At 43.4% G+C, this 13,164-nt stretch overlaps 2 protein-coding genes across 3 annotated transcripts in view; both read left to right on the forward strand.

Moving 5' to 3' along the window:
• The window catches only part of pole2 (polymerase (DNA directed), epsilon 2), a 33,176-nt gene extending 32,131 nt beyond the window's left edge, over positions 1-1,045 (forward strand). For both annotated transcript variants that reach the window (XM_078406058.1, XM_078406057.1), the window contains one exon: positions 884-1,045. In XM_078406058.1, coding sequence (XP_078262184.1) covers positions 884-902 — 19 coding nt within the window. In that variant the 3' untranslated portion in view covers positions 903-1,045. The remainder of the gene's footprint in view (positions 1-883) is intronic.
• A 2,517-nt stretch (positions 1,046-3,562) lies between these two features.
• On the forward strand, positions 3,563-9,851 carry dnaaf2 (dynein axonemal assembly factor 2). The gene is made up of 3 exons (XM_078406064.1): positions 3,563-5,461; positions 6,668-6,814; positions 7,878-9,851. Exons 1-3 carry the CDS (start codon positions 3,575-3,577, stop codon positions 8,439-8,441), a joined length of 2,598 nt encoding a protein of 865 aa, XP_078262190.1. The 5' UTR covers positions 3,563-3,574; the 3' UTR covers positions 8,442-9,851.
• The last annotated feature ends 3,313 nt before the right edge of the window (positions 9,852-13,164 follow it).

Below are 13,164 nucleotides of genomic sequence, written 5' to 3' on the forward strand. Positions count from 1 at the left end.
AGCTTTGCCCTCGTCTGTCTGCATGACTCCTTATATGATAAGGACATAATAATTCCCAATTGTGATGAGTGATATGTTATTGGTAAAATAAAATGTTTATAATAATAGAATCATACAGCATGGAAACAGGCCCTTCGGCCCAACTTACCCCCACCGACCAACACGTCCCATCTACATTAGTCCCACCTGCCTGCGTTTGGCCCATTTCCCTCTAAACCTGTCCTATCCATGTACCTGTCTAAATGGTTCTTAAAAGTTGTGGTAGTACCTGTGTCGACTACTTCCTCTGGCAGTTTGTTCCATACACCCACCATCCTTTGTGTCTCCATAATCCTTTGCATCCCTCGATGTGCAAAACCACATTGATTTCAAATATGCTCATCCATTGAGCGATTTACAAATCGCTGAGTGAGGAAGTTGCTTTGACCTGCTCCTAAATGGAAGACCCTTGTCCTTTGATTATGATCCAAGGTTGAGATTTTTTCTGCCAATTTCAAATACGGCTATGGTTTTAAACCAAAGGTTTAATAAACCTCAATGCCTGGGCAGTCAGGTCATATTAAATCAATCTCCTCTGCCTGCATATGTATCCTGCCAATATCCTGCATGTTCATGCGCCCATAATTCAGAAAGCCAACAGCAATCTCTCTCCGGGAGCCTCCGGCCACTCTCTCAGATGCTCCCCATGTCTCTTGCCAAAACTAACACAAAGTAAATATTTTCTTCAATTTTTGTTCAGTCCACAACCCTGTGACAATACAGGGCCTTGGATCTAACAAAGAACTTCTTCAGAATACTCTGCTTTTGCTTGTGGGTGCATTAATTCTTTCTGAAGTGGCTTCAGCTAATTAAGATACAGACCTGAGTTTTCTTTTTTTTTCAGCAAACTTCAAAATCTTTGAGTGTGAATTTTAGGAGATTGGAAAAGTATGGACTCCATAAAACTGTGTTTGCACATCAACATCTGAAGAAATAATTTCTAGTTTATAATTCCATGTTTATTTGTATATATTTATATTGATGCATTTTTAATAAATTAACAGAATCTGTGCCTAGATTTTGTTTTCTTTGTATTATTCACAACTCCTTTTCAAAGCTTCGTGCCAAAGTAACTTTTGCAGTTGTTTTCCTTTGAAAATCTGATTATTTGTGAAGCTTTTGCTCTCTACATTTAAATTGAATAAACCCAGCACCTATGAGGTTACTCGTGATTTAAACGATAATCTGTAAAGCACATATTCAAGAAAATAATCACACTCACAGTAGATGAAAATGCTGCTGAATTATAATAAAAGAACACAAACTTGGTGGTAGCACTAAGAGCTGGGGTACATTGTACCGATGGCAAAAATATGCAATGTACAGAATATAAATGACAAATTTATCTTTTCCAGAATAACCTCATCTACTTCATTTGTTGCTTCTGATTTTACAGCGGCGAGACCAATCATAGGCTAGGGGATTGTTTCGTCGAACACTTGCACTTGGTCTGCCAATTCCCACACTGACCTTTGTGTCCTGGGCCTCTTCTGTTGCCAGAGTGAGGCCACACACAAACTGGAGGAATGGCACCTCAAATTCCACTTGGGTAGCTTACAACCTGACAGTATGAACACTGAATTCTCCAATTTTAGTAACACCTTCCACCCTCCTTTTCTCCCCCTCCCCTTATTCTGTCCCGCCCCCCTGTTCCCCCATCATGTCCCCTTCCACCTATATCAATTGATCAGGCTTTGCATTTCTCCCTTCCTCTCCTTATCTGACACCTATTTGTCTCTTTTCCACTTCCAGCCTGAATCCACGCATCTGCCAATTAACCCCTCACCTGTATCCACTATCACTGCCAGGCTTTGCCTGCCCCTGACACTTTTTCAGCTTTCTCCTCCCTACTACAGGACAAAATCTGGCAGGTGATATGGGTGGGTATGTAAAGGAGAAAAGGGGATTTAAGGGTTAAGGTGTATGTGATCAAATGCTACATGAAGATGAACTGTCACTAAATTAAAATGCATACATTAGATGACTGCAAGTCTACCTCTGTGTAGATGCCGGCTTGAGATTGCAGAAGGGGTGTTGTATTCTTACAAAGGACAGGAAATGGATACAAAGGAAGAGCACAGAGTAGACTGAGCCTCTTAACAATTACCATAAGGTTGAGCCCCAGGAAGATGTGTTTATGTTAATAGACTGAGCCTCTTACAATCACTCTAAAGTTGAGCACCAGGAAGATGTGTTTATGTTAATAGACTGAATTAATGACCTCTGACAATGGCCAGTGATAGTGGGTGATGATTCCTTGAACTCCTATCCTCTTGCAAGACCACCTGTGTGGGGTGTCTGGTTCTGTTATCACTTCTAAAAACCCATTGTATTTGGTGTATAAAATTGTTGCTGAAGAGTGGGGTCTTCGAGTGACTGCTAGTATGCAAGCATAGTTGCAGCTCTTCCACTCCCGCTGTCGTAATAAAGACTCTAATGTTTTACCACTTTTTGGTATTGTCTGTCTATTAGAATCGAACTTTAACAGATACAGGTGATAGTTTTTCGTTAGGCAGATGGTTAGATAAAGGCCAGAGATGGGAAAAAAGGCAGGTACGATAAGGATGGAAGAGATGCACATTGTGAAGCTAGAGAAAGGATCGGGCAAGGGGAGAGAGGGTGGTTTTGGGAGGCTGGGGTGTATACTGTAGTCAATAATTCTACCACTGCGGGGGTGCAATGGAACTGGAATTTTCAGCTGAGGAATTCTAATTCACGCCGCTGAGTGGATTTGCAGTTGTTCGTAAGTGACAGGAGCAGAATTAGGCCATTTGGCCCATCAAGGAATAGATTGGATAGATGCACTGTCTCTTGCCCAGAGTAGAGAAATCGAGGACTAGAGGACATAAGTATAAAGTGAAGGAAAAGATTTAATAGGAATCTGAGGGGTAACTATTTCACACAAAGGGTGGTGGGTGTATGGAACAAGCTGCCAGAGGTGGTAGATGAGGCTGGGACATGTTTGGACGGATATGGACCAAATGCTGGCAGGTGGGACTAGTGTAGCTGGGACACTGTTGGCTGGTGTGGGCGAGTTGGGCCGAAGAGCCTCTTTCCATACTGTATGGACTCTAAAGTCTACTCTGCCATTCAATCATGGGTGATCTACCTCTCCCTCCAACCCCATTCTCCCGTCTTCTCCCCATAAAACCCCTGACACCCGCACTAATCAAGAATCTTTCTCTCTCTGGTTTTAAAAGGAGGATGCTGGCCTGAAGCGTCCCCCACAGACGCTGCCCGACCTGCTGAGTGAAGCCAGTCCCTGTCCCTGCAGCTTCCCGGGTCTGTTGGCGCCGTCTCCATGGAAACAGGCGCAGCACCCGCTCCTCCTGTCGCCTGCCGCGCCCACAAACGAGTCCCCTGCTGTGGAGAGCGTTTAGAAATGTAAAAGTGCGGAGCCGGACACTTTTAATCCATTTGTGTTGTAAGCGGTTGCGCGTTAGTTGCTGTGGAGGGGGAGGGCGCGGCTGAGGCGAGGGGCCTGTGGGCATCCGGCGGAGGGATAGGGAGAGGGAGAGGCGGCCGGCCGGCCAGCATGGCGGCCTCTGGACTGGAGGAGCTGCAGCTGAGCCGCGACGAGGTGGATCGCTTCTCCTGCGCGCTGAAGGACGAGAAGTTTAGGCAGCTGCTGTGCGAGTACGCGGAGGAAATCTCCAGGCCGGAAAACAAGAAGAAGTACGAGGAGGAGATCACGCAGCTGGAGCGGGAGCGGGGGGTGGACGTGAAGTTCGTGCACCCGTCACCCGGCCACGTCCTGAAGAGCAGCGCCGGCGGCGACAAGAAATGCTTCATCAACGTGTGCAGCAACGAGCTGATCAACAAGCCGGCCTGCCAGGGGGGCAGGGGCGGAGACGGGGCACCGGGACAGCACTGGGAGCTGCCCTACAGCCTCACACCCGCCAGGGAGGACGTGGGCCCCGGCGGCAGGAAGCACCTCATCTACGACGTGGTCTTCCACCCCGACACCCTCTACATGGCCGGCCGCAACAAGAGGTTCCGAAACATGGTGGACGGCGTGGCCCTGGACGCGGTGGAGAAGCAGCTGGATGCCAAACTCGACATGAAGAACGTCAAGACTTTGAAAATGAAGTACAAGGGGCTGCCCCACGCGGCCGTGATCCGCACACCTCTCCCCGGCGGCGACAAGGAGGACCTTCCTGAAGAAGACGGGCCCTTAAAGTTTCCGTATCCCTACGGCCATCCCAAAGCAGAAGGTGCTTCACGAAGAAGTGAAGTGAAGGGGAACAGTACAACGGGGAGACCAAAGGCGGCTGGAAAAGACACACCAGAAAGCAAATTTACCCAACCGAAATACTCAATCGTTTACCGATCAACTGTCGACATGCAGGATTATCGATATGCCCGTGACGCTGTCCCCAGCACCAGACCCAAACAACTGGTGGTCACTATCGACCTCCCTCTGCTTAACTCGGCCGAGAGTGCGTGTTTGGATGTGACCGAGAAATTGCTATGTCTGGAGTCGAAGAAACCCGCTTACAAGCTTGAGTTGGCCCTGCCGTATCCGGTAGATGAAAATCAGGGGTCGGCTAAATTTAACAAATCCAAGAGACAGCTTGTGGTTACATTGCCTGTTATTCCTGCAAAGCCAGAGCTAGAAGTGGAAAATAATCACAATGGTGATCTTGAGCCAGCAAGGAAGGACAGCGATTCCACGGAGAGTGAACAATCGCTGCTGAAACCAGAATTAAATCAGGTAGAAGATGATTTCATTCTGAAAAATGCAGAAAATGATACAGCCGGTATAAAGTCAGAAGATGGGTGTAAAGATTCCAATTGGGACCAATCTCAAAACAAGGAGCACCTTGAAGTGAGTCACGTGGCGGCATCTGATGCATCAGGTATTAAAGTAACTCCATCTATTTCAAGTCCAAACGATGTGATTGTTGCCCCCCAAATTGTTTCAGAGGTGGATTATGATGGACATCAGAACCCCCCTGAAGAGGATGCAGTAACTTCTCGTGATAATATTTACGTGTCTTTGGAAAACCGATGCAGTAGCACTGAGGATGGACAAACAAATGAGCATCCACAAGTAAATTCATCTGCAAATACTAAATGTTACTCAGAAGGCTCTTTAAAGGAAAACGAACCAGTGTGTCCTGATTTCCATTACCATCAGGATGAAAGCACTGTAACATTTATACTGCAAGTGAGAAATATCAAACAAAATAGTTTGAAATCTGTACTTCAAACCTACGATTATCGCATCAGCTTTGGGACAACAGACTCCGATTCCTTATATTCTTTGATTATTCAGTTTCCTTCTGATTATCAGCTGAACACCAAGGAACGTATACTAAAGGTGGCGGAAGACAATGCAGTGGTGGTGTTAATAAAGTCACTTGAGAGTCGAGGCTTGTGGCAAAGCTTTTGTGCCGGACATACAGACAACTCATTGCAGGTAACTCTTCCACTCCAAACCACCACCTGCCATGAAAGCATGGCTGTTAGATTCATTCTTTGGCTTGCCTCCTTGACCTCAAAATCACTTTTTGTATTGTAAGACAATTTTGAAAAAATCTATGAAATCAACTTGAGGTTGTTTACTCTTGGGGACAAACCAGTAGATAGACACAAAAAGCTGGAGTAACTTAACGGGCAGACAAGATCTCTGCAGAAAAGGAATAGGTGACGTTTCGGGTCGGGGCCCTTCCTCAGACTGAGTCAGGAGAAAGGGAAACAAGAGATACAGACAGTGCAATAGAGAGAAAGATATAGAACATGAATGAAAGATGTGCAAAAAAGTAACGATGATAAAGAAAACTGGCCATTGTTAGCTGTGGGCTGGGTGAAAACGGGTTGCAGACAATGAGACTCAACAGGACGACTGAAACAAGTGACCATGACTTGGGTGGAAGAGACAGAGAGAGAGGGGATACAAGGGTTACTTGAAGTTAGAGAAATCAATAGTCATACCGCTGGGTTGTAAACTGCCCAAGCGAAATATGAGGTGCTGTTCCTTTAATTTATGTTTGATCTCAGTAACTGGGTTATGAAAGGTTGAGCACTGTCATCAGCTACATAAAGAGAAAATAAAAATTTGGTCGACATAATTCATGCAGGAATTACCAAAAGAAAAATTAATGTCTCATGTGTTGTTGAGGTACTCTTCAATGACTATGTCCAGTATTGTTGTAATTTATATTACATTCTTACAGTTGTTCATGACTCGTATCTAATTGATAAATAGTGTTGCCAAGAATATCATCCTCTTAACCTTCCAGACCATTCAGTTCATGAGTTGGATTGATAGGATTCAATCCATGAAGCTAGGATTGAGCATCTCGATCAATTGGGAAAGAGGGAACTATTGACAGATGGAATTTAACTCAGACATGTGCAAAGTGATCATTTGGGTAAGCTAAACCAGGTCAGGATGTTCACAATGAATGACAGAGCCCTTGGAAGTGTTGTAGACCAAGGAGTGCAAGTACATAGTTCCCATCTGAAAACAAAGTCAAATGTGATTAGCACAGTGTGGCACCTTGGATGGTATGGGCGGGTTTAGCCAAGGGGCCTGTATCCATGCTGCATGATTATAATTCTACACTTAATAATCTTGCATTTGTCAGATGTTCTCTGTTAATCATGTGTTCTTTCTGTTTAGAACAAGTTGTTTGTGACTTCTGAAAATGCTGATCAATTCCTGAGCACTTCTTTGAGGGATTCAGTCCCCAACGATGCAGTTGAAGAATGTTTGACAGAGTTGAGTGTGTCAGAAGTCCATGAAAGTGGTCTTGTTATTTCCTGTAAGGTGAGTTACATAAAACTACCAAAAGAAAAATCCAACATTCACAAATCTATGCCCCTGACTTTAAACCATTATGGAAAAACTTAATAGAAAGGCTTTGGGACTCATTTCACAGAGCAGAAATAGATAGCTCTATATCAAGTTAAAGGCTTTTTGTTTTACCTCCAACATTCTTGTCTACATCCAGTTCTATTGTGAAAGTTACAATTGATTGTTATTCCAGCTTTCTTTTTGGCATTGCATTCCATATTTGTACTCAACTTGTATATTTAGTAATGCATTTGTGAATGTAATTTCTAATTAAAGGTAGACACAAAATGCTGGAGTAACGCAGCAGGTGAGGCAGCATCTCAGGAGAGAAGGAATGGGTGACATTTTGGGTCAAGACCCTTCTTCAGACTGATGTCAGGGGAAGGGGCAGGACAAAGATAGAATGTAGTCGGAGACAGGAAGACTAGAGGGAGAACTGGGAAGGGGAGGGGATAGAGAGGGAAAGCAGGGACTATCTGAAGTTTGGGAAGTCAATGTTCATAACACTGGGGTGTAAACTACCCAAGGGAAATATGAGGAGCTGTTCCTCCAATTTGCACTGGGCCTCACTCTGACAATGGGGGAGGCCCAGGATAGAAAGGTCAGATTGGGAATGGGAGGGGGAGTTGAAGTGCTGAGCCACTGGGATATCACGTAGGTTAAGACGGACTGAGCGGAGGTGTTGAGCGAAACTGCGGTGTGGAGAAGTTGACACCTGGAACAGTGGATACAGTAGATATGTAATTATGTAATTTCTAATTATTATTTTTGATTGTCATGTGATTATCCATAACAAGTTATCAACAGCATTACTTCTAAAATTGTCCTTAAAGCCATCAGGAAAATGTTTGTCAGCATTAATATATTACCAGCTACCAAGGAACTATTACTATGTACACTAAAATATACTAAATCCCTCAATTTATCAGCAATTGCACTGTGTCTTGTAAATCTGAAACGGAACAGTGATTTTGAAAACAAATATAACTAGCATTTTAAGGTTCGAATTCAGATAAATATTATCCTGGTTTTGTAGTTTCAGCAACAGGAAAATGATGAGATCAGCTCTGATGCACATGATCTGAATCACAGTACACCTTGCAGTACTCCATCAAATACTCAGCAACATGAAGAAGAAATCCGCTTAACTGAAACTATTGCAACTGATAAAGAAACAGAAAAAGAGACATCTTTGGCAGACGATGGTGTGGAATGTGTACCTAGTCAAAGCGATGAACTGGCTACTCTATCGGGGAATTGTGATAATTTTGCCCAGCTCCACGGTTCATCAGAAGGAAGTGTAATAATCCCATCAACTCAGATGAATGAGTTATCTCTCAGCAGCTGCACAAATGCTGCTGATGGGAATAAGCCAACCGGGTGTGCAAAGGTGGAGGCTACTGATGATGAAGTTCTTGATGAAGATGACCTTACATCTGATCAAATGAATGACAACGATTCAGAGTTTGTTAAACAAATGCCTCCACTCCAGGTTCTGGAGGAAGTTCATCCTACTGATGAAAGTATTAAGATCATATATGACCATACAACACATTCTGCATTCACCTTTCAAAATCCTGAACTTTTTCAATTAGATTAAAGAAATATTTATTTTGTTTCTGGCAACATCCTCATAAATCTCGCTTCTTCTCCTACGCAATTACATCTTCCCTGCAATGTGATGAACAGAAAACAATACATTGTCTAATTCCGGTAGTCTATAGTGCATAACTTTCCTGCTCTTGTGTTCTGCACATTTTAAACCACCTATTGCCCTGTTTAGCTATGTATAAGGATTTACAGGCGTACATTCCAAGGTTTTCTACTCGATACAGTATCTTGCCGTATACCTTGTATTCTCATCTTGTTACAACTCTTTTGCATTACTTAACGCCTCTCTTGTTATTTAATATTTGCCACTCTTTCTGTTCACCTGACCAAATATCTATAATTCCTTGAAGTGTAATGTTTTTACCTTCACCAGTAACCACATGCCTAGCTTTTGTATTTAGGTGCAGATGTTTTTTAGGGTACCTTATGTTTAAGTTAATATCATTAATATATACAAGTAAGGGATTGAGTATGCAGCCCTGTGTACCAATCCCACTGGTAGTCCAGTCCAGTCACAAAACAACCCATCAACCATTTGCAATGACTTACTATCACTTAGTGAATATTGGAATGCAGTTTGTCATTCTCCCTAGAAAATCCATGGGTATTTTATTTATCTTTCTTGGGGAACTGTTAAAATCTATGTAGTATGCAGCAAAATCCATCCATTTGTTTAACCTCCTCAATAAATTCTAAATACCTAGACACTATCTTCCCTTAACAAAACCATGCAGACTTTCTATGATTAATCTGTGCCTTTCTGAACAAAAGTTTATTTTCTTGTTCGCGATTGACTTAAATTTGCCCACCACTAAGATTAAACTACCTGGCCTGAAGGTACACGATTTATCAATTCACTCCAATCACCCAGCGTGGAAAGACTGAATCCAGATTTTTTTCAGTAGCCCCGGGCAAACACACCAGGTGATTTATCCATTTACGCTCCATGCAATATTTCTCATTGACCCCTCATGAAGACAAGAGAAAGAACCCCAACTATTTCTTCAACCCCCAAAAGCATCAGCCATCATTTTGATCTCTAATTGGACCCACTCTTTCCTTAAATGTCCTCTTGCTCTTCATATAATAGTAAAAAATCTTAATATCTTTAGTTTACTCCTTAGTATTTTTGGCCATTTGTAAATAAAACCTCAAAACAATCTTATGTTTTAATCAGCTATTTCTGTGGCCAAGTTTGTAATTTGTACCCAAGACTGTTGTAGTCATTTAATGGTCCTGTGGATTGTGTCTCAAGAACAACTGATTTCAGATACTTTCAGGGATGTAGAATAATTGTTTTTGTTAACTCTTTTCTAATTACTTTTAGCTGACAGAAGCATGGTGTAAAAAGTCAAAACACTATTTTATTAAAATTGCTTACATTTTTTTTGGATGACATTTGGATCAATTTATAATCAAAAGTATTTTGTTGAATTACTAATAAAATGTTTTTTGAATATTTGGAAGTTTTCAATTTGTGACTGAGATGCAGTAATAGTTTGGCCAAATCATTGTTGAGACTTATGTTAAACTAGAGGTGTAGGAAAATAACTGCAGATGCTTGTACAAATCGAAGGTACCACAAAATGCTGGATTAACTCAGCAGGTCAGGCAACATCTAGGAGAGAAGGAATGGGTGATGTTTCGGGTCGAGACCCTTCTTCAGACTGATGTCAGGGGGGGCGGGGCAAAGAAAGGATGTAGGTGGAGACAGGAAGACAGTGGGAGAACTGGGAAAGGGGAGGGGAAGAGAGGGACAGAGGAACTATCTAAAGTTAGAGAAGACAATGTTCATACCGCTGGGCTGTAAGCTGCCCAAGCGAAATATGAGGTGCTGTTCCTAAAACTTATCTCCCGGTGGCTGAGCACTTCAACTCCCCCTCCCACTCCCAGTCTGACCTTTCTGTCATAGGCCTCCTCCAGTGTCGTAGTGAGGCCCACCAGAAATTGGAGGAACAGCACCTCATATTTCGCTTGGGCAGCTTGCAGCCCAGCGGTATGAACATCGACTTCTCCAACTTTAGATAGTTCCTCTGTCCCTCTCTTCCCCTTCCCAGTTCTCCCTCTATCTTCCTGTCTCCACCTATATCCTTCCTTTGTCCTGCCCCCCCTGACATCAGTCTGAAGAAGGGTCTCGACCCGAAACGTCACCCATTCCTTCTCTCCTGAGATGCTGCCTGACCTGCTGAGTTACTCCAGCATTTTGTGATACCTTAAACTAGAGGTGTATCATTCTCTGCTTCGTGAAGTCAATAAAGGGGATGCGTGCTACCGTACAAACTGAATGTAGTTCCCAATGGTAGAATTAACTTAAGCTTGACCTTCCAGCCTTTCCCTGCAGGAGACTAGGATTGGACCTAAACACGAGAAGACATACTGAGAATTGTAATCAAGGGCAACGTCAAAGAGGAAAGTGAACCATATTGAGATCGCGGGCGCCACAGCCCCATGAACGCGCATGCGTGCTTGCTTGTCTCACACAGTCCGTTGGTATCGATGTCCAGTCAGAGCGGGACCAGGCTGTGGAACAGCGGGAGTCATTTCACTGTTTTTCTATGTGCGGTGATTTTTCTTTCTTTTTTCCCTGCAGTCCCCTCCTTAAAGGGGGCGGATGAACCGTGTTGTCACAGTCCGTCGGTATCGGTGTCCAGTCAGAGCGGGTTGTTTGCGTGTCACTCGTTCGGGTCCGTCTGCACTCGCGTACTTGGTCCCCGCCACATCTCTCACACCCCCTTTTTTTGCCGTGACTGAATAAACCCGCATTTTCATAAATGGTCTACCTTGGTCGTTCTTGTTCCACACATAGGTAACAGAAAGCATCAAGGGAGATTCTGCAGCTGGCAAACAATAAAAACTATAACGGTAGTTCTGGATCTGGGGTGCAGTCGAACATGATTGAACTGCCTCTGCCTTTTTTCTCCTTGCTTACAGATTTTGTCATTCCTTACTTTCTGACCTAGCCCTCCAACCTGCTCCTCTTGAATAATCAATTTACAATACAATACAATATATCTTTATTGACATTGTACTGGGGTACAACGAGATTGGGAATGCGCCTCCCATACGATGCAATAATTTAATTAGCTAGTCAGTATTAATTTAAACAACAACAACCCAACGAAACAAATTGTAACAGTTTTAAGACAGAATAAAGTGCAAGTAGATCTGTGCCGGATCACTGCAATGTAACCATCCGGCTCAGCAGGACCGGTTCATAGCAGCTATGGCCCTGGGGATGAAGCTGTTCCTGAGTCTGGAGGTGTGGGCGTAGAAGGCCTTGTATCGTCTGCCCGATGGAAGGAGTTCGAACAGACTGTTGCAGGGGTGTGAAGAGTCTTTGTGGATGCTGGTGGCTTTTCTGAGGCATCGTGTGTTGTAGATGCCCTCCAAGTCTGGTAGCTGTGTTCCGATGGTCCTCTGAGCTCTATGGACTACCCGTGAAGAGCTTTCCTTTCTGCCTCCGTGCAGCTGAGGTACCACACAGGGATGCCATGTGTTAGGATGCTCTCTATAGTGCAGCGGTAGTTGTGAAGATAGATACCAAATTTTGGCGTAACTCAGCAGGACAGGCATCATATCTGGATAGAAGGAATGGATGATGTTTCGGGTCAAGACCTTCTTCAGACTGAGTCAGGGGAGAGGGACAGAGATAAGAAAGTGTAAGGTGTGGAAATGAGACAAAGGGTGGAGATCAAGGAAAATGTATAGATCATTGAGAAGGTAACAACAAAGCAAACAGATAAAATGTAAACAAGGGCAGTCAGACTGGTCGGAGAACTGGGAAGGGGGAGGGAGAGATGCAGAGAGAGGAAAAGCAAGGGTTACTTGAAGTTGGAGAGGTCAATATTCATACCGCTGGGGTGTAAGCTGTCCAAGCGAAATATGAGGTGCTGTTCCTCCAATTTGTGTTGGGCTTCACTCTGACAATGGAGGAGGCTCAGGACAGAAAGGTCAGTGTGGGAATGGGAGAGGGTTAAAGTGTTTAGTAAGCGGGAGATCAGGTAGGTTTAGGCGGACTGAGGGGAGGTGTTCAGCGAAACGATTGCCGAGCCTGCACTTGGTCTTGCCTTAAATACGTTTAAAAAACTGTAATATAAGTAACTGATTTAAATTATACTCCATATATAATTCAGCAAAGATCCCTCTTAGTATGTCATTCATAATTTATTTGAGCTCATTTTTATATTTTCTCTGCTTTCCTAACCTAACCACTTACACGTGAGACACTGAAAACATTGGTACTGATGCTTTATCTAGCCAGCAAATATTTCACCGCATCCCATTCGTCCATTTAGTAGGTCGTTTCCCGCATTACAACAGTGATCACACTTCAGAAGTCACCTTTTTAAATGTTAGGTGATATCGTGGCATAAAAGCTATTTGTAATTGTAGAAAGGAACTGCAAATGTTGGTTTACAAAAGAGACAGAAAAAGCTGGAGTAACTCAGCGGGTCAGGCAGCATCTCTGGAGAACATAGGTGACATTTCATGCCAGCAGCCTTCTTCAATACGTTAATACATTGTTTTGCTCATCTCCCTTCTCGCTTCAGAGTTTTAATCATTTGGGTCATCTTTTTGTCCGAGAAAGCTATTCCTAGATGTATAAACATTTCTGGCATGCTGAGCATTACTGTTAGGCAACAACTAAAAATTAAATGAAAAATCTAATAGTGGTGGGCAATTTTCTGGATGATTATGATACAAAAATGAAT

Source organism: Rhinoraja longicauda, chromosome 10 (genome assembly GCF_053455715.1).
Source record: "Rhinoraja longicauda isolate Sanriku21f chromosome 10, sRhiLon1.1, whole genome shotgun sequence".
Classification (NCBI taxonomy): Eukaryota; Metazoa; Chordata; class Chondrichthyes; order Rajiformes; family Arhynchobatidae; genus Rhinoraja; species Rhinoraja longicauda.

Bases quoted from the DNA above. Each gene is read 5' to 3' on its own strand.
- dnaaf2 (XM_078406064.1), top strand. From the start codon at position 3,575: ATGGCGGCCTCTGGACTGGAGGAGCTGCAGCTGAGCCGCGACGAGGTG. The intron at 5,462-6,667 runs GTAACTCTTCCA...CTTTCTGTTTAG, and splicing joins ATACAGACAACTCATTGCAG to AACAAGTTGTTTGTGACTTC. The intron at 6,815-7,877 runs GTGAGTTACATA...CTGGTTTTGTAG, and splicing joins GTCTTGTTATTTCCTGTAAG to TTTCAGCAACAGGAAAATGA.